Source organism: Canis lupus, chromosome 11 (assembly GCF_048164855.1).
Source record: "Canis lupus baileyi chromosome 11, mCanLup2.hap1, whole genome shotgun sequence".
Taxonomy (NCBI): Eukaryota; Metazoa; Chordata; class Mammalia; order Carnivora; family Canidae; genus Canis; species Canis lupus.
The window spans coordinates 36,977,634-36,993,807 of record NC_132848.1 but is presented as its reverse complement, the minus strand read 5'-3'; the positions used below and the strand labels follow the sequence as shown (position 1 = coordinate 36,993,807).

Sequence of the window (16,174 nt, the reverse complement as noted above, 5' to 3'; positions counted from 1 at the left end):
TCTGTGGGGCTTGCCATGAGTAATATGGTTGGGGGCGTACCTCTGGCATTCCTAGCCAAGAATATCACTGTAATTAGGCTGGGAGGGTACACCACAGGCTGAAAGCTACACACATGTTTATTTGTACATTGGGGGTAGGTAAAGAGATGTTTCACACTGAGGGTAACTTGTCACTGTTTGCATAAGGTAACTTTTATGTGAAGCAGTGGAACATTCTGCTTTTAGGGACAAAAGATAAGCTATCAGTTTAATTAATCCTCACATCGGCCCCTTCATTTTTTATTTTAGAGTTGAGGAAATGGAGGCTCAAGAGGCTATAAAAACTTGCTGAAGAACACAAAGCTATTAAGTGACAGAGCTGATACATAAAACCAGTCTCCACTGACACCAAATTCTATGCTGTTTATAGAGATTATATTATGTTGCTTCTGTCTAGCTAAGACAAACTCACACATGCTTGATTTTATGTTATTTTATGAATTTCCATATAATCAGACTCAACTATGAAAATACTGGATAAATGGTTATAACATCTGATCAGATGAGTAGACTATCACATAATCTTCATCAAGTTTTGGCTAAAGCCAGGGGACTATGCAACTAGTCAAAAGTCAATCAACCTACATACCACAAATTCACTAGCAGCTTTATGCTTTCCATATCGATTTCTACATAGAAAGTAGTACTTGCCAGAATGCCCTTCTTCCTGAATCCTATCTCATAAAATCATTAGCCAGGATAATGAAAGCTGCATTTCTTATACCATCAGAGGTTACGGGAAAACTGTGTGGAGTCTTTTTAGTACAAGATCATAGTCTTCAACCACCTTTTACACAGATTTTTAAATCAAGTAAGTTAATTTGTAGATATTATTTTTCATAGCTCCCTGCATTTATATATAACTCCTTGGTTCAGAAATTAAAAAATAGGCTTTCTTGGTATAGTTCAAATCAAAGCGTAATATACTATAACACATGATGAAACATTAGACCTTCCTCTTTTTCAATGAACTTCTTTTTACTTAACAGCATCATAAAGTAAGATTAGTATCAAATAAATTCTGGCATGCAATTTAATTACTAAAAAACAGGACTAAAATTTTATGTTATTGTATTCTCTTTGCAGCTCATCTTTCAAACTGAGTTTCTCTGGAATAATCGAAGATTGAAACTTATCAAATGTTTTTAAAATGCACAGAATAAAAGTTAAAATATATTTACATGCTATAAAAATATTGTAAATAAATATTAAAGCATGATAAATTCATTCCTTTTCCAAGCCCACCTTGCTGTCAAGGCTCTTCATTGTTAAGAGATCCAGTGTCTTCAGAGAGTGACCTGTAGGTGAGATGAAATAGAGGCACACGTGGATTCGAGAATCATGGTAGTTAAAGAGAGAGCGCTTGATCTTCAGCTCCTCTTGGAGATAGGCCTCAAACTGAGCATCTATGTAGTCAACTATCGGTTGGTAGCTGAAAAAATAAACATTAAAATATTTAATCGAGCTTACTCATGCTACCTTAATAAGATATTTATGTAATTCTAAAGTGTGAGATCTATATTTTTAAGAATAAATAGCTACTATCTTTGCTAAACAGAGAACTTTAGTAATAAAACAAATTGCACAGAACATGCATGTACAAAGGTAGTATTTCAAAACCATCAGTACAACCTGTGCTTTAAATTGCTTTATAGAAACTGAATGTACATGTACTCATTCTTACATATACTGCACCCCTTACATATACTGCACCCCTTTCTGATAAAAGTTCCCATACTTGCCAGAGTGCTGAATGAGGCCAGGCACTGAACTATAACCAAAGTGGACATGACATGTTATTTAACCAACAAAAGTCATGAGTATTAATAACTGAAAAGATATTTAAGTCAAATTCTATGATTTCTTGTTTCTTAAATCAGATTCATAAGACATAAAGAACAGCAACAAAATAAAGATGAAAGAGGAATTTCATACATCAAATGAAAGTAACTAGTAATGCAGGCATGATTTTATCTTTAATTACAAAGAGAAAACACACACACTCTATGTTCTGAGTCCTTGCTTAGATCACTTCTCTCCCTGGCATGCCTTTTCCCACTAGCTACTTTATTCTGTTCATCCTCCAAGATGCGAATCACGTCACACTCCATGTGTATGGGCATTCACCTTAATTTGTGAATGTCCCACTTCATTCTGATATACTAAATCACTACCTACATAATTCAGTGTTCTACTCTTAATTATTCTCATTAAGTAAATCTGGTTTTCCAAGTGAAAATAATAGCAAACTGTTCCTCTGTCAAATTCCCTGGACACTTTTATAATTATTTTTGTAGCCCAAATGGAGCTGTGCTTTGTGCAGCTAAGGTACTCAGTACATGTGCACAGAACTGAATTCTTCCATAAATCTGCTTGATCCTTCTAGTCCTTAAGGATCCCATCACCTCTTTTACTCTCATTGACTACCATGTCCTTCCCATGCAGATGGTAAACAATGTGAGGACAGAGACAGTATCTTATACTTCTACGTTCTCCACAACACCTAGCATATGCTTTGAACATGATCAGAGAGAGTGTTAGGAACACGTGTATTCACTACCAGGAACACCATCCTTGGGAAATTTGTCTAAATATGATCCAACACAATTCCCTCCCCAAAATAATAAAACAGTTAAAATTAATCTATAAGTACATGTTTTTTTTTTATTTTTATTTATTTATGATAGTCACAGAGAGAGAGAGAGAGGCAGAGACACAGGCAGAGGGAGAAGCAGGCTCCATGCACCGGGAGCCCAACGTGGGATTCGATCCCAGGTCTCTGGGATCGCGCGCCCTGGGCCAAAGGCAGGCGCTAAACCACTGCGCCACCCAGGGATCTCTGTAAGTACACGTTTAACATAAAAAGTTCAAAGAGGTATTTATTAATGACTTGAAAGAGATTAGTAACATGACCCATTTTATGACCTAATGGCCATAGACAGTCCTCTACCTGACCATGCTGCATTATGCTTGTCATAAATGAAAATTGAAACATTTTCTGCTAAATAAATAGCGTACCATTAGGAATTCTTCGACAGTAATTTGCCCTAGATTTCCATTTCCAATACACTGCAACTCAGTCTTCCAATGAAACAAAGGATAATGGCTTAAAATATAAAAATCATTGATCTTAATAGCCTATACCTTCAGGCTAAGAATGAACTAGAAATTAACCTACAATTCCTCCCCACTCCCCAGGTTCTGTAGGAAAGGTTGCCCTGGCACTAAATGAAGCAGGGAAAATAAAAGGAAAGGGAAACAAAATAGTCCTTGAGAACTTAAAGCCACAGGGTCTCCCTCACACATGTACCGCAGCCCAGGCTCACAGTGCTCTTCTTTTTTTTTTTTTTTCCACAATGCCTCTTTGATGCTGAGAACCCCAAGACATGAAATGAGTTTAAGGATCCTCAGGGTTTTAATGCCAACAGGGACCTAATATAAACAAATCCAAATCTGTTCAAAGGAAGACAACTTCATCTTGGACCTCAAAGTATCTCTGCAAATAGTATTTCAAAGACCATGAGAACTACAATAAATATATAACCAAGCGTATAAGGGGAAAAAAGCACAATGAATGAGAACCAAAGGGAAAAACAAACATGGGTAAATAATTTATAATCTTATGTGCATAAGGCTGAGAATCAATGAGAAATTAGAGCAAATTAGATCAAAACCCAAAGAAATGTAAATTATAGGTGTAAGAGCAGAAATAAGTAGGAAAACAAACAATATAAAATTGAGAGGACCAATAATAAAGCCAAAATTTGTAAAAGCCAAATAGACCAATAAAGCTTTGTTGAGACCAATCAAAGGGAAAATAAGATAAGCATGAATAACTCAAATCAGAAAAGGAAATGCGGATATCATCATAGAAGATGTAAGCAATCAAAAGATATTAGGAATATATTATCAAATATTTTAAGTAAATATCTTTGAAAATTTGGATGAAATGGACAGATTCTTAGAAGAATGTAATATTACAACTGTCTCTAAATAAAACAACTCTAAATTGGCCTATAATCATTAAAGAAAATTAAATTAGTAATTAAAAATCTCAGAAAACTCCAGACTGAAATGGTTTTATTAGTGAGTCCCACCAATCACTTCAGGGAAAAATAATTGATTTTATACATAATATAAAAAGAATATAAAACTGTACAAGACTAATTTACCAATGAAAACTCAGTTACTATAATTCATCTTGTTAAAGATTAAAGAAGAAAATGTACAATCTTCTCTACAGAATGCAAAAACAAAAATATCTGATAATATTTATTCAAGATTAAAAAAAAACCTCTCACTAGTAATACAATGGAACTTCCTTAGGCCAACTTTAAGAAAAATGCAAATAAGCATTATAAATGGTAAAAATAAAACTCTCCCTTGCATTGAAACATGTCAAAGATAACCCATTAATACCACTGATTATCTAACATACTATAAGTCCTACCCACACATTCAGGTTTTAAAAATGGGAGACAGAAAAGTAAAAACTATCTTCAGCCATGATGAAGTAAACCAAGACTGGATTTACTCTCTCACTCTGAACAACTAGAAACTTGGATAAAATTAAAAAAAAAAAAATGCTTTCAGACACTAGACAACAGGCAATATATAAAAGTGTTTGTTGAGAAGGGAAATAAATGAGAAAAGCTTCATGACTCCTCCAGCTTACTGCCGGAGTTTCCAGGAACAGCACATAAGAGCACAGAGCCTAGCAAACTCACTGAGTTGAAACAGAAACAGGAGTTCAGGGAGGCCAAGGCAACTAGAATTTTAGGCAAGAACACTGAATAGAAGGCAGCTGCACCAACAGAAGATCTAGATAGACGGTGGTTCCCTCCAGTCTGTGGTGAAGCACTAATTTTCACATACATGTGAGGAAAGAACCCAAGACTATGGATATTTCCTATATTATAGTCATGATGGTAGTTACAAAACTATGTATTTGTCAAAATTAACTGAATTGTACACTAAACTCTGCATTTCATTTATTCTATGTAAATGATACATCGATAAAACTTATTTTAAAACAAACTGAGAACAGAAATATAAATTCATTACTTGTAGATTATACTATTATACATACATAGAAAATCTACACAAATTTGGAGATGAAATGTTGGAATTAATCAGAGAATTTACAAAAGTCACTATCTACAAAATCAACTATTTTTCTATACACCAAAACAGAAAATGAGGTATTTCTAAAAGATATCATCTACAGGAGCATCAAATATACCAAATACCTAAGAATAAATTTAAGTAAAGCTGTCTAAGACCTCTACATATAAAATTATAAAGAAATTATAGAGATTTATTTATTTATTTATAAAGATTTTATTTTATTTATTTATTCATGAGAGGCACAGAGAGAGGCAGAGACATAGGCAGAGGAAGAAGCATGCTCCCTGCAGGGAACCTGATGTGGAATTCGATTCTGGAACTCCAGGATCAGGCCTGAGCCAAAGGCAGATGCTCAACCACTGAGCCACCCAGGCATCCTGAAATTGTGAAGATTTAAAGTAACATGTCACAGGCTTTTGACTCTACAACTAACCTGCTTTTTCTAGAAAGTCCACATAAATGTGCTGAAAAGGCAAATATAAGTCACATTAAAGGGAGTCAATTATGCAACTCTTTCCTCTCTAAAGCAAACTTTAGGAAATTAGAAAATTAGCTCTAATAATGAAAATATTTCAAAAAGGAAAAATAAGAAGTTATTGCTTTACCCCAATCTATTTCCCTGTTTCATACTTTAAATTTCATACAGAATCTATAATCATTCTTTATAATACCACAGGAGAAATAATAACATAACATAAAATATAAACAATTTCACTATCAAACCTTTCCTGTAATGCTTAATAATAATGGACCTGGCTGATTTGCTTAGAATTCCACACACACAGAAAAATTCACGCACCATGGATTTGGCCATTATATATTTGCCGTTGTAGGTCTTGTTTGTTTTTTTCCCTCAACAAAGTTAAGTCCTGCCTCAAAATTAGTACATATCACTTATTTTTTTTTAAAGATTTTATTTATTTATTCATGAGAGACAGAGAGAGAGAGAGAGAGAGAGAGAGAGGCAGGTTCCATGCAGGGAGCCTGACATGGGACTCAATCCCAGGTCTCCAGAATCACACCCTGGGCTGAAGGTGGCGCTAAACCGCTGAGCCACCTGGACTGCCCCAAATCACTTATTATACACCAAATTGGCATATGAGAAAATAATTAAGACAATTTTTGCCAAAATATACATTTCTATAATGTGAAGTTAAATTATGCTAAAAAATTAAGACAACTAGATAGAAAAATGTCGATTTGTTAAGAACAAGACATTGCTGAATTATTAAAAAAGAAAAAGTAAAGTCTGGAAGGAAAGGAAGACAAATGTGTTGAAATAAGAAAAACCTGTTTTATTACAATAAGAAAATGTGTACCTCTCTTCTTTGTTTATTTGGTCACCAAATCCTACTGTATTCACGATGGTCAATTTCAATCGAACATTACTTTCATGGAGTTCATATGTCTGGGCTTTAAGTCTAACATGTGGGCAAAAATGTGAGGACTCGTGGTCTTCAAAATTAGTATTAAACAATGTGTCAATCAGAGTTGATTTTCCAATTCCAGTCTCTCCTGAAAGAAACAAAGGTACATCTTCACAGGTGCAGAGGACAAATGAGAAAAAATAGAACTCCTAGACTGGTTTCAAGGATCCCAAATATTTCAAACATTCCAAAGGCTGAGTTGTCTTTTAAAGACATACAAGTTAAGGCTCATCCACCAAGTCATTAGCAGAACATAAAGTGAGTATAGATACTAAGTTACTCAGAACTCTGAGGAAAGCACTAAAATATTCAAAGAACAAAAACGTTTAAAGCAGTACAACTAAAAAAACCAAAACTGATAGAATTTAAGTAACTGAAAAAAATCTGCAATCATGATCTCAAATTAATAGCATGAGCATCATACTGTTTCTAGGAGTGAAGAGAACAGAAGGAATGTAAAGGAATAATTTCAAGGAAGAGTCTGGCACTTACCCACACAGAGAATATTAAAACAGAAGCCTTGCTGAATGGATCTGTTGACCAGCTGATCAGGCAAACTCTCAAAGCCAACATGGCCAGACATAGTTAAAGAACGAATATTTCCCTTTTTTTGCTGAAGGAAAACAAAGACAACATCAATAATTTTAAAAAAATAAAGAAAAACAAAACAAAAAAAACTTTTACTGAAATAGGATACAGCACATCTGAAAGGATAAATACAATTTACCAAAGAAACTAAGGATTTTATGATCATTAGACCTTCACCAAGATACAACTATATTAAGTAAATTTGTGAGGAACCTGTTTCCAGACCCTGAAAACACATACACATTTCTTATTCTCTTCCTACAATGGGAGTCCAGCATTATTTGTAACATTCAAATGTTTTATTTCCAAAAAATAAGAAAATACTCAGGTAAGCTATGGCATATTTACTCACAAAATGGAATGTTTATAAAGTTATTATAGATGTTTATGATAAATATTTAGTAACTTAAGTTTTGCATCAAAATATCACATGAAAAAAGTACAATACAAAATTAAACAGTTTCAGCTCCCGGTAGTGGCAGAGTAACTTATGTCACATTAATGTCCCTACTAATAACAATCTATTCTTCCAAGTCAATGCAGTGCAACCAAAGGCCAACAGACATTAGAAGGAATGATACTCTTAGGAGGAAACCATGTAAGGTGAGATGCACATTTTCTCGGTCTTTCTGAGGGCACACCCCAATCACTGCTGTGCAAAAAAAGACCTCCAGATAGAAGTGGTAGTCTTACTGAGTTGAGAAGTTGGAAGTAAGGGAAGGCAGAAGAGCTGAAAATTGAAGAAGAAAATTCCAGAAACGAGGGAGTCCAAAATCTGCAAATTTTGAGGCACTTGCCTCAAATCTCTGGCTAATCACTGAACTGCACAAATACAGTGGGAACACAAAAGAGCCTAGCAAGGTGGAAATGGAAATTGGAAGGAGCTATGTAGAGTTTTCAAGAATGCCATCCTGGGGGGCTTGAATTTTAGCTCTGTAAATTAAAGGGGCTCAATAAACACTTCAGGCTTTCCACTAAAAACCTATATGGACCACATTTTAGGAGTAAGGGTCACATCCCAGGAAATCAGAAGTGTTCCCTAGTATACAACTGAAATAGACTTGCCCAAATAAAGCATATAACCACGGCTCAACATGAACAACGTAACAAGCTAGTATTTTACTACCTGCTAGAACCAAGGTCAACACTCTTCAGAAGAAGAAATCAGAATCCAGCACTCTGTAATGTACTATCCTCAACAACTACTATACAATAAAAAATTACTACAGAAGAAGCAGAAAGATGTGATTCATAGGGAAAAAAGTCAATAGAAAGAGATCCATAAATGAACCAGATATTGAATCAGCTGATAAGAACTTTAAAATAACTATGATAAATATGCTGAAGAAGAAAAATATGCTTTTTTTCTACAGAAAAAGAGATGGGTATAATGGGTGACAAATTACAAGGGAGATATAAAAGCTTTCAACAACAAAAGTCAACAAACGGAATTCCTAGAAGGAAAAATGCAACATCTGAAATAAAAAACATATTAAACAGTATTAACAAGAGATCAAACAATGGAGAAAAGATTTGTTCAATAGTGATTATCTAAGCTAAATATCCTTATCTATCCAAACTAAAAACCTTTTGTAGAAAAAATAAAACTTTAATAAAGTCCCCTCCAAACCCCCCCAAAAAACCTATGGGACAATATCAAATGATCTTACATACTTATAACTGGAATACCATTTAGAAAAGATGGGGAGAGACTGAGGGAGGGAAGAAGGAAACATCTAATATAGTAACCAAAATTTTTCCAATTTTCTAAACATGCACTCAGAGATCCAAAAATTTTAGCAATTACATGGGGATCCCTGGGTGGCTCAGCGGTTTAGCGCCTGACTTTGGCCCAGGGCATGATCCTGGAGACCTGGGATCGAGTCCCGCATCGGGCTCCCTGCATGGAGCCTGCTTCTCCCTCTGCCTGTGTCTCTGCCTCTTTCTCCCTCTATGTCTATCATGAATAAATAAATAAAATCTTAAAAAAAAAATTTAAATAAAAAAAAATTTTTAGCAATTACAGACAGGTAAAATCCAGGGCAACCCACAACTAGGCACAGTAGAGCAAAATGTTTCAAAACAAAGTTAAAGAAAAACTTTACCAGCAACCAGATGTGGAAAGACATATTACACAAAAGTAAAACTTATAAAATGACTACAGGTTTCTCATAAACTACAATGCAAAGCATAAGACAAGAGAACAACATCAATAAAATGCCAAAAGAAAAAAATGACAACCTAGAACTCTATATCCAATGAAAATATCATTCACAAATGAAAGTCAAAGGAAGATATTGTCAGACAAAAGATAAATTGGAGAAAATTCACTAAGAGTAGACTTACACTATGGGAAATGCTAAAAGTTCTTAAGAGACAGGAAAATGACAATATATAGAAAGGAAAATGACACCAGATCTACAAAAAGGAATGAAAACTAGGTAGATATGTAGGTAAATATAAGAGAATTTTTTTGTTGGTTTTATTTTCTTGAACATATAATTGCTTAAAGCAACAAAAACAACAATGTATTGCAGAATTTGTGATCATGGAGAAGTAGAATGTATGACAGTGACAGCACAACCAATGGGAGAGGGAATAGAGAGCAAGCAACTGTTGTCAGGTTTCTCTATTATACATAAAGTATTATAATATTGTTTGAAGATATGTGTGGTAAATTAAAGCCTATGCCAATTACTATTTTTAAAAAACAAAAGAGCAAAGAGGTATAGATGAAGTCAATAAAGATGAAATGCAATAATAAAAATATTGACCATAAAGCACAGAAAAAGAAAAATGAAAGAATAAGTGGGACAAAGAGAAAATAGCAGCATATTGGCAAACTTAAACCTAGCCAAATCTATAATTACATTAAATGTAAGTAGTCTAAACCAGTGATGGTGGAAGTATTTGGTATCTGAGCAGTACAACAGGAAAGAGCTGATTTTTAAAATTTTATTTTACTGATTTAAATTTAAACAGCCACATGCAGCTAGTGGCTACCATACTAGAGAGTGAAAGTCTAAATGTTTCAGTTAAAAAAAGGAAATTGTCAGACTGGATAAAAAAGCAAACTCAATTCTATGCTGTTAATATAGTAACTGATAAGCTGGTTCTAAAATCTATACGGAAATGCAGATGATTAAGAATAGCTACAACAATTATGCAAAAGAATTGTGGTCTTGTAACAATCTAGTTACTTATTTGTCTACTTCATCAAAATTTAAAAAGTGATCATCAAGGAATATGTAAGTTAGAGATTGAAAGAAAATATATATTTGACACATACATGACAAAGCACTTATATTCAGAATACATACAGAATTCAAATGGTTTAATGACAATCCATTTTTTTAAGTGGGTAAAGATTCAAACAGAACTTCAGAAAGAAGATAACAAAATACCCAATAAGCAAATGAGAGAGTGCTCAACATTACTGGTTATCAGGGAAATGTGAATTAAAACTAGAGTAAAATATCACTGAACACCCACTAAAATAGCTAAAATTTTAAGAAGCTGATAATGTCAAGTATTACAGATTATGAAGTGGAACTCTGATAAATTTGCTGGTGTGAAAGCAAAATGGCACAGTCACTTTGGGTAACAGGTGGGTAGTTTCTCATAAAGTAAAATACACATTACTATACAACCAAAAAACTATACCTGAAGGTACTCAAGATAAATAAAAACACATATGAATGTTCATGGTAGCTTTTTTTTTTTTTTAAGATTTGTTTATTTATTTATTTATGATAGACATAGAGAGAGAGAGAGAGGCAGAGACACAGGAGGAGGGAGAAGCAGGCTCCATGCCGGAAGCCTGACGTGGGACTCAATCCCGGGACTCCAGGATCACGCCCTGGACCAAAGGCAGGCGGCAAACCGCTGAGCCACCCAGGGATCCCCTGTTCATGGTAGCTTTAATCCAAACAGCCAAAAACTAGAAACAACCCAAATATCCAACAGTTGGTGAATGGAGAAATAAAATGTAGTATATCCATACAATGGAATACTAAACTACTGATATATGCCACGATATGGTTAAGTCTCAAAAAGTCTCAAAAATTAAGTGATTTACTTACCTTGATTTGACAAAGAAAATAAAAGTATATTTTTCATATGTTCTCATATACATGAATATGGATAAAAATCTTTCAAGGATAGTGACAGACTATGCACAGTGGTTATTACTAGGGAATGGTCTTGGAGGTGGAGGTGAGAAAGATTCACTTTTTATTTATATGATGGGTAGAATTCTAATACAGTCCCTGGTGTACCCACACCTTCTGTTTTTTTTTCAAACATTAAGTACTGCTATGAAGGGATTTTGCAGATGTAATTAAGGTTCCAGATCAGTTAACCTAAGAAAGGGAGATTATCCTCGGTGGGCATGAGCCCTTAAAAAGGACTGGGAACTTCCAGGTGAAAGAGATGTGAAGCCTGAAGGGGATCTGACATGGGCTTCTCCCCTGTTGTACGGACAACAGAGAGTTATATGGCAAGGATATAAGAATGCTCTTTAGGAGCTGATAGCAACCAGACAGCAAGAAACTGAATCCTGCCAACAGCCTGAAAGAGTTTGGAAGGGGAGCTTCAAATAAGAACCCAGCTAGCCAACATCCTGAGTGAGCCCTGAGCAGAGAAGCCAGCTATGCTGGCGTGGCTTTCTAACCTACAGCACTATGAGCTAATAAAGAGGTGTTATTTTAAGAAGCTAAATTCATGGCAATTTGTTATGGGGCAACAGAAAACGAGTACATTATATTCTCTTTTCTACTCTGTGAATCCCTTTTAGTCTTCTGTTTATTATTAAGAAAGTGAAGAAAAACTATGCTTCCCAGTCATGAAGGTATTCAAGAAGATTAGAGTAATACATGTCAGAGTTTTTACCTGATAAGCACATGCTTATCAGCTAAAAGCTGAACTAAACAGCATACAGAATCCCTTCTAGTTCTAAAGCTGTAAGATTTCAATATCATGGAAATAAAAAAGGCTTTTTTAAAAATGTGGTGGTGGTCACCATAATTTAATGAAGAAGAGGGGCTAGAGAAAATGAGGACTAAACGATGACCGTTCAGTGGATTACTAGTGACTGTGACAGCAGTTTCAGCAAAGCAATGTGTTAGAAGGCAGATAAAGAGTCATACCAAAGGTCTGCAAGGTGATAAAATAAAGATAGGGTAGGCTATTATTACCAATGAGAGAAAAAAGATAAAAAGGATGGTAGTTTGGTGGTCAAACTACAATTTATCAAAACACTGGGGCCCTTAGCATGTGTGAAGGAAGAGGGAAAAACAAGAGGCCTAATGGGCATAGAACTAAAGAAAATTATTTCATCTTACCAAATTACCCATGCTTATATTTGCAATTTTCTATTTAAAGAATCATCAACTCATCTTTTTCATCAAGTTAAATTCACTCCCCTTTAAAATGTAAGTTTTAACATGAGTTACCAAAACCTCCCTCCTATGCAGCCACACTTAGAAGAACCTTTAAGGGCTGATCTCACGCTCAGGAAAGCATCTGACAGCGCCATTCAGGGACTTCCTACACTCTGTCATTAAAGGAATTCTCTCCATCCACCAAGTTCTGCAAGCATGCCCAGCAAAAGCAGTGCTAGTCTTCCTACTCAATGCTGTGGGAGCAGTTAAAGTATTAATTTGCTTTATGTCCCATAGGAAAGAGACACCGTAAACACTTAATGATTATTCAATCCATTATTGATTTGTAATTTCAATCAACATCAAAGTTAATTTACATTCAAGATACAAACAGAAGTCTGTCGGGTCTCTGAATAGTTATTTTAAAATCCTAGAGGGGGGATCCCTGGGTGGCGCAGCGGTTTGGCGCCTGCCTTTGGCCCAGGGCGCGATCCTGGAGACCCAGGATCGAATCCCACGTCGGGCTCCTGGTGCATGGAGCCTGCTTCTCCCTCTGCTTGTGTCTCTGCCTCTCTCTCTCTCTCTCTGTGACTATCATAAATAAATAAAAATTAAAAAAAAAAATCCTAGAGGGGTGTAGAGTACATTACAGATCTATTTAAAAGATATACTCACTTTCTGTTCATCATCAGATACTTGTGAGGACAGACAAGTTGTTTTTGTTGGCATGTGAGACTGAAAGAGCTGGAAAATAAAATTAAAAGATATTACTCCAAAAAACCCTATATCTAAATAATATGTCTATATTAAAAGGAATTCCAGTATTATCATTAACACCAAGTTTTGACTTGCAATCTATACAACTTACTCATGCTTAACACCATGGTTTTCTTGATGGATAAATATATGCAAAAGTAAATATAATATTCAACATATAACATATATCAATATACTTACCCACATATGCAAAAATACTGTAAAAGAGTAAACTCTCTTTTACATCCAAGAAGACAAAGAACATTACTTTTATTTAAAAGACTAAATTTACAGTGGAACCAGAAAAGACCCTGAATAGCCAAGGGAATGTTCGCAATAGTGAGGAATGAAGGAAGACAAGAACAAGAGAAGTGGTAATTTCAAAGCAATCCTGCCTCAAAAACTGATACTTTTGAGTGTAACACAAATACTAAGGAAATGTGGCATTTTTTAAAAAAGTAGTATTAGTATGGATGTAGTAAGAAAAATGTAAACAGTGCCAGTAAGAAAATAATGCAAAATAAGTTCCTTTCCTACCCTTGATTTACTAGTACCTCAGCAGACCTACATATCCTTCCAGAGTCAGATCATGCATGTATGAGTACCTGTGAGTGTGCAGGTGTCTGAATTTATACAAGTGGTAGTCGCCTCTTTCTCTGCATTGTGGTTTCTCCCCTTAATCTCTCATGGAGACTGCTTCACTATTACACAGATCTACTTCATTCCTTTGGTAGTACAGTATTCTGTTTTATATACAACAATATATGTGGATCTCTATTTTTATTTAAGCAGTCCCTAGTCTTTAATTATAATAAACTATGCTGCAATGAACAGCTTTGATCACATGTACGATGAAAGGGAGAACTTTACTACTGCATCAAAAGAAGAGTGTTTTGGCACCCTAAAGTGCCCCCAACCATACACACACATGGATTGCGATGCAATGTCACAGATACACAGGTATGTATCATGCCTGAATTTACAGAATGCTGACAACAACCTCTCTCTGTACGTTCTGGGTAATATAATCTTTTGAAGCTGGCCTTGTGACTTAATTGCTATATATATATATATATATATATATAGAGAGAGAGAGAGAGAGAGAGAGAGAGAGATAGCTAACTGAACACATTGTTCCTTTTTTTTAAAAAAAAGATTTATGTATTTATTCATGAGAAACAGAGAGAGAGAGAGGAGGCACAGACACGGGCAGAGGGAGAAGCAGGCTCCATGCAAGGAGCCTGATGTGGGACTTGATCTCGGGTCTCCAAGATCACACCCTGGGCTGCAGGCGGCGCTAAACCGCTGCACCATCGGGGCTACCCTGAACACCTTGTTCCAACATGAAATGACTCGTCAGTTGGAAGATGTCCTTAGGATTAACACTTAGGTACAGGCTGTATTTTCACAATTTAAAAAAGTGAAAAATACATAATGACACAATGTACATCAAATAGACTTAAGGTTTTGTTTTTTAACTATATGTGCTTCATCCTCCTCCCCTCAGGCAGCTCCCTTGCCCCTAGTCATTGTGCAGCATGCATGCAGTAGCTCAGGTCCCTCTCCTATGCCAGAACATCAATTGGAGGAGGACAATCATCCTCTGGTTTCACTCATATGGGTAATATAAGAAATAATGAAAGGGATTATAAGGGAAAGGAGAGAAAATGAGTGGGAAAAAATCAGAGAGGGTGACAAAACATGAGAGACTCCTAACTCTGGGAAAAGAACAAGGGGTAGTGGAAGGGGAGGTGGGTGGGAGGATGGGGTGACTGACTGGGTGATGGGCACTGAGGAGGACACTTGATGGGATGAGGACTGGGTGTTATACTATATGTTGGCAAATCGAACTTCAATAAAAAAATAAATAAATAAACCCACAAACAATAAGTCTCACCAACTAGCAGAAGTAGCTGGAAAAAAAATAAAAAAAGAAAAACAACAAAAACCAAAAAAAAGAAAAGTGATAGCAGAGGGAAAAGAGCAGTGGTACTTACGGAGATGAAGAAAAAGAGATCATTAAAAGCCAGAACAGTTTTCAGAGAAGACAATGATATTGCAATGAGTCAGGAAAGTGGCATATATAGCAAGAGAGAAGGTGGCATTTAGGGTAGAAAAAGAAAAATCCCTGAGCCACAAGAGGGGGGTAGAATTTAGTATTTGGAAAAAGTAAATAGTGAATATGAGTTTGGTGGGGGGAGGGGGAGTTCATTGCTCTCCTGCTGCAGTAATGAATGAGGTTATGAATGAGGTAGAGAAACACATTAGGGAAAACAGATGAGTAGCTCACTGAGGAATTCTGAAGTGTCCATCTCAAGAATCTGACCTGTTGGTAAAGGCAAGTAAGTGCCACAGAAAATAACTGGGGGCCCTGTTCACAGCCTTGCCTTAGATAAACTAAGTAAGAGAGTAGAACATCTCATGCTCAGTGCTACTTTCTGATGTCAAAAAATTATGGTGAGAAAGAAGCTCCATGGTTTTTATATATAATGACTAGCATATTTTTGTTAAATACTTGCTCAGTAAGCAGTGTGGTTGATAAGTAAAATTTGCTTAAAAAACAGGATAGGTTTTATACTAGTTCATCATTAAATTTTGACTAATAAAACCTAGGTTGTATTTCTGTCATTTATGTAAGTTCATTTCAAAGATCTGCTTGCAATTGTTCATTTCATATGTTTTTGAATACCTGCCAAAAAAAAAGCTACTTAATATCTCTGTGGATAAATGTTTTGATCAGGAAGTATGAATGAGTCACATAAAAGTATTAAAAATAGGTTTTTTTGTTTTTGTTTTTTTTAATTTATGATAGTTACACAGAGAGAGAGAAAGAGAGAGAGAGGCAGAGACATAGGC

At 35.4% G+C, this 16,174-nt stretch overlaps 1 protein-coding gene across 15 annotated transcripts in view; it reads right to left on the bottom strand.

Moving 5' to 3' along the window:
* Window positions 1-16,174, bottom strand: part of SEPTIN10 (septin 10) — a 57,330-nt gene that overhangs the window by 26,797 nt on the left and 14,359 nt on the right. For all 15 annotated transcript variants that reach the window (XR_012039388.1, XM_072844301.1, XM_072844312.1 and 12 more), the window contains 4 exons: window positions 13,238-13,306; window positions 7,086-7,206; window positions 6,486-6,681; window positions 1,285-1,471 (listed from right to left, as the gene is read on the bottom strand). Coding sequence is in view for 14 of the 15 variants with exons in the window: in XM_072844301.1 (XP_072700402.1) it covers window positions 1,285-1,471; window positions 6,486-6,681; window positions 7,086-7,206; window positions 13,238-13,306 (573 nt within the window). In the remaining variant the exon portion in view is untranslated. The remainder of the gene's footprint in view (window positions 1-1,284; window positions 1,472-6,485; window positions 6,682-7,085; window positions 7,207-13,237; window positions 13,307-16,174) is intronic.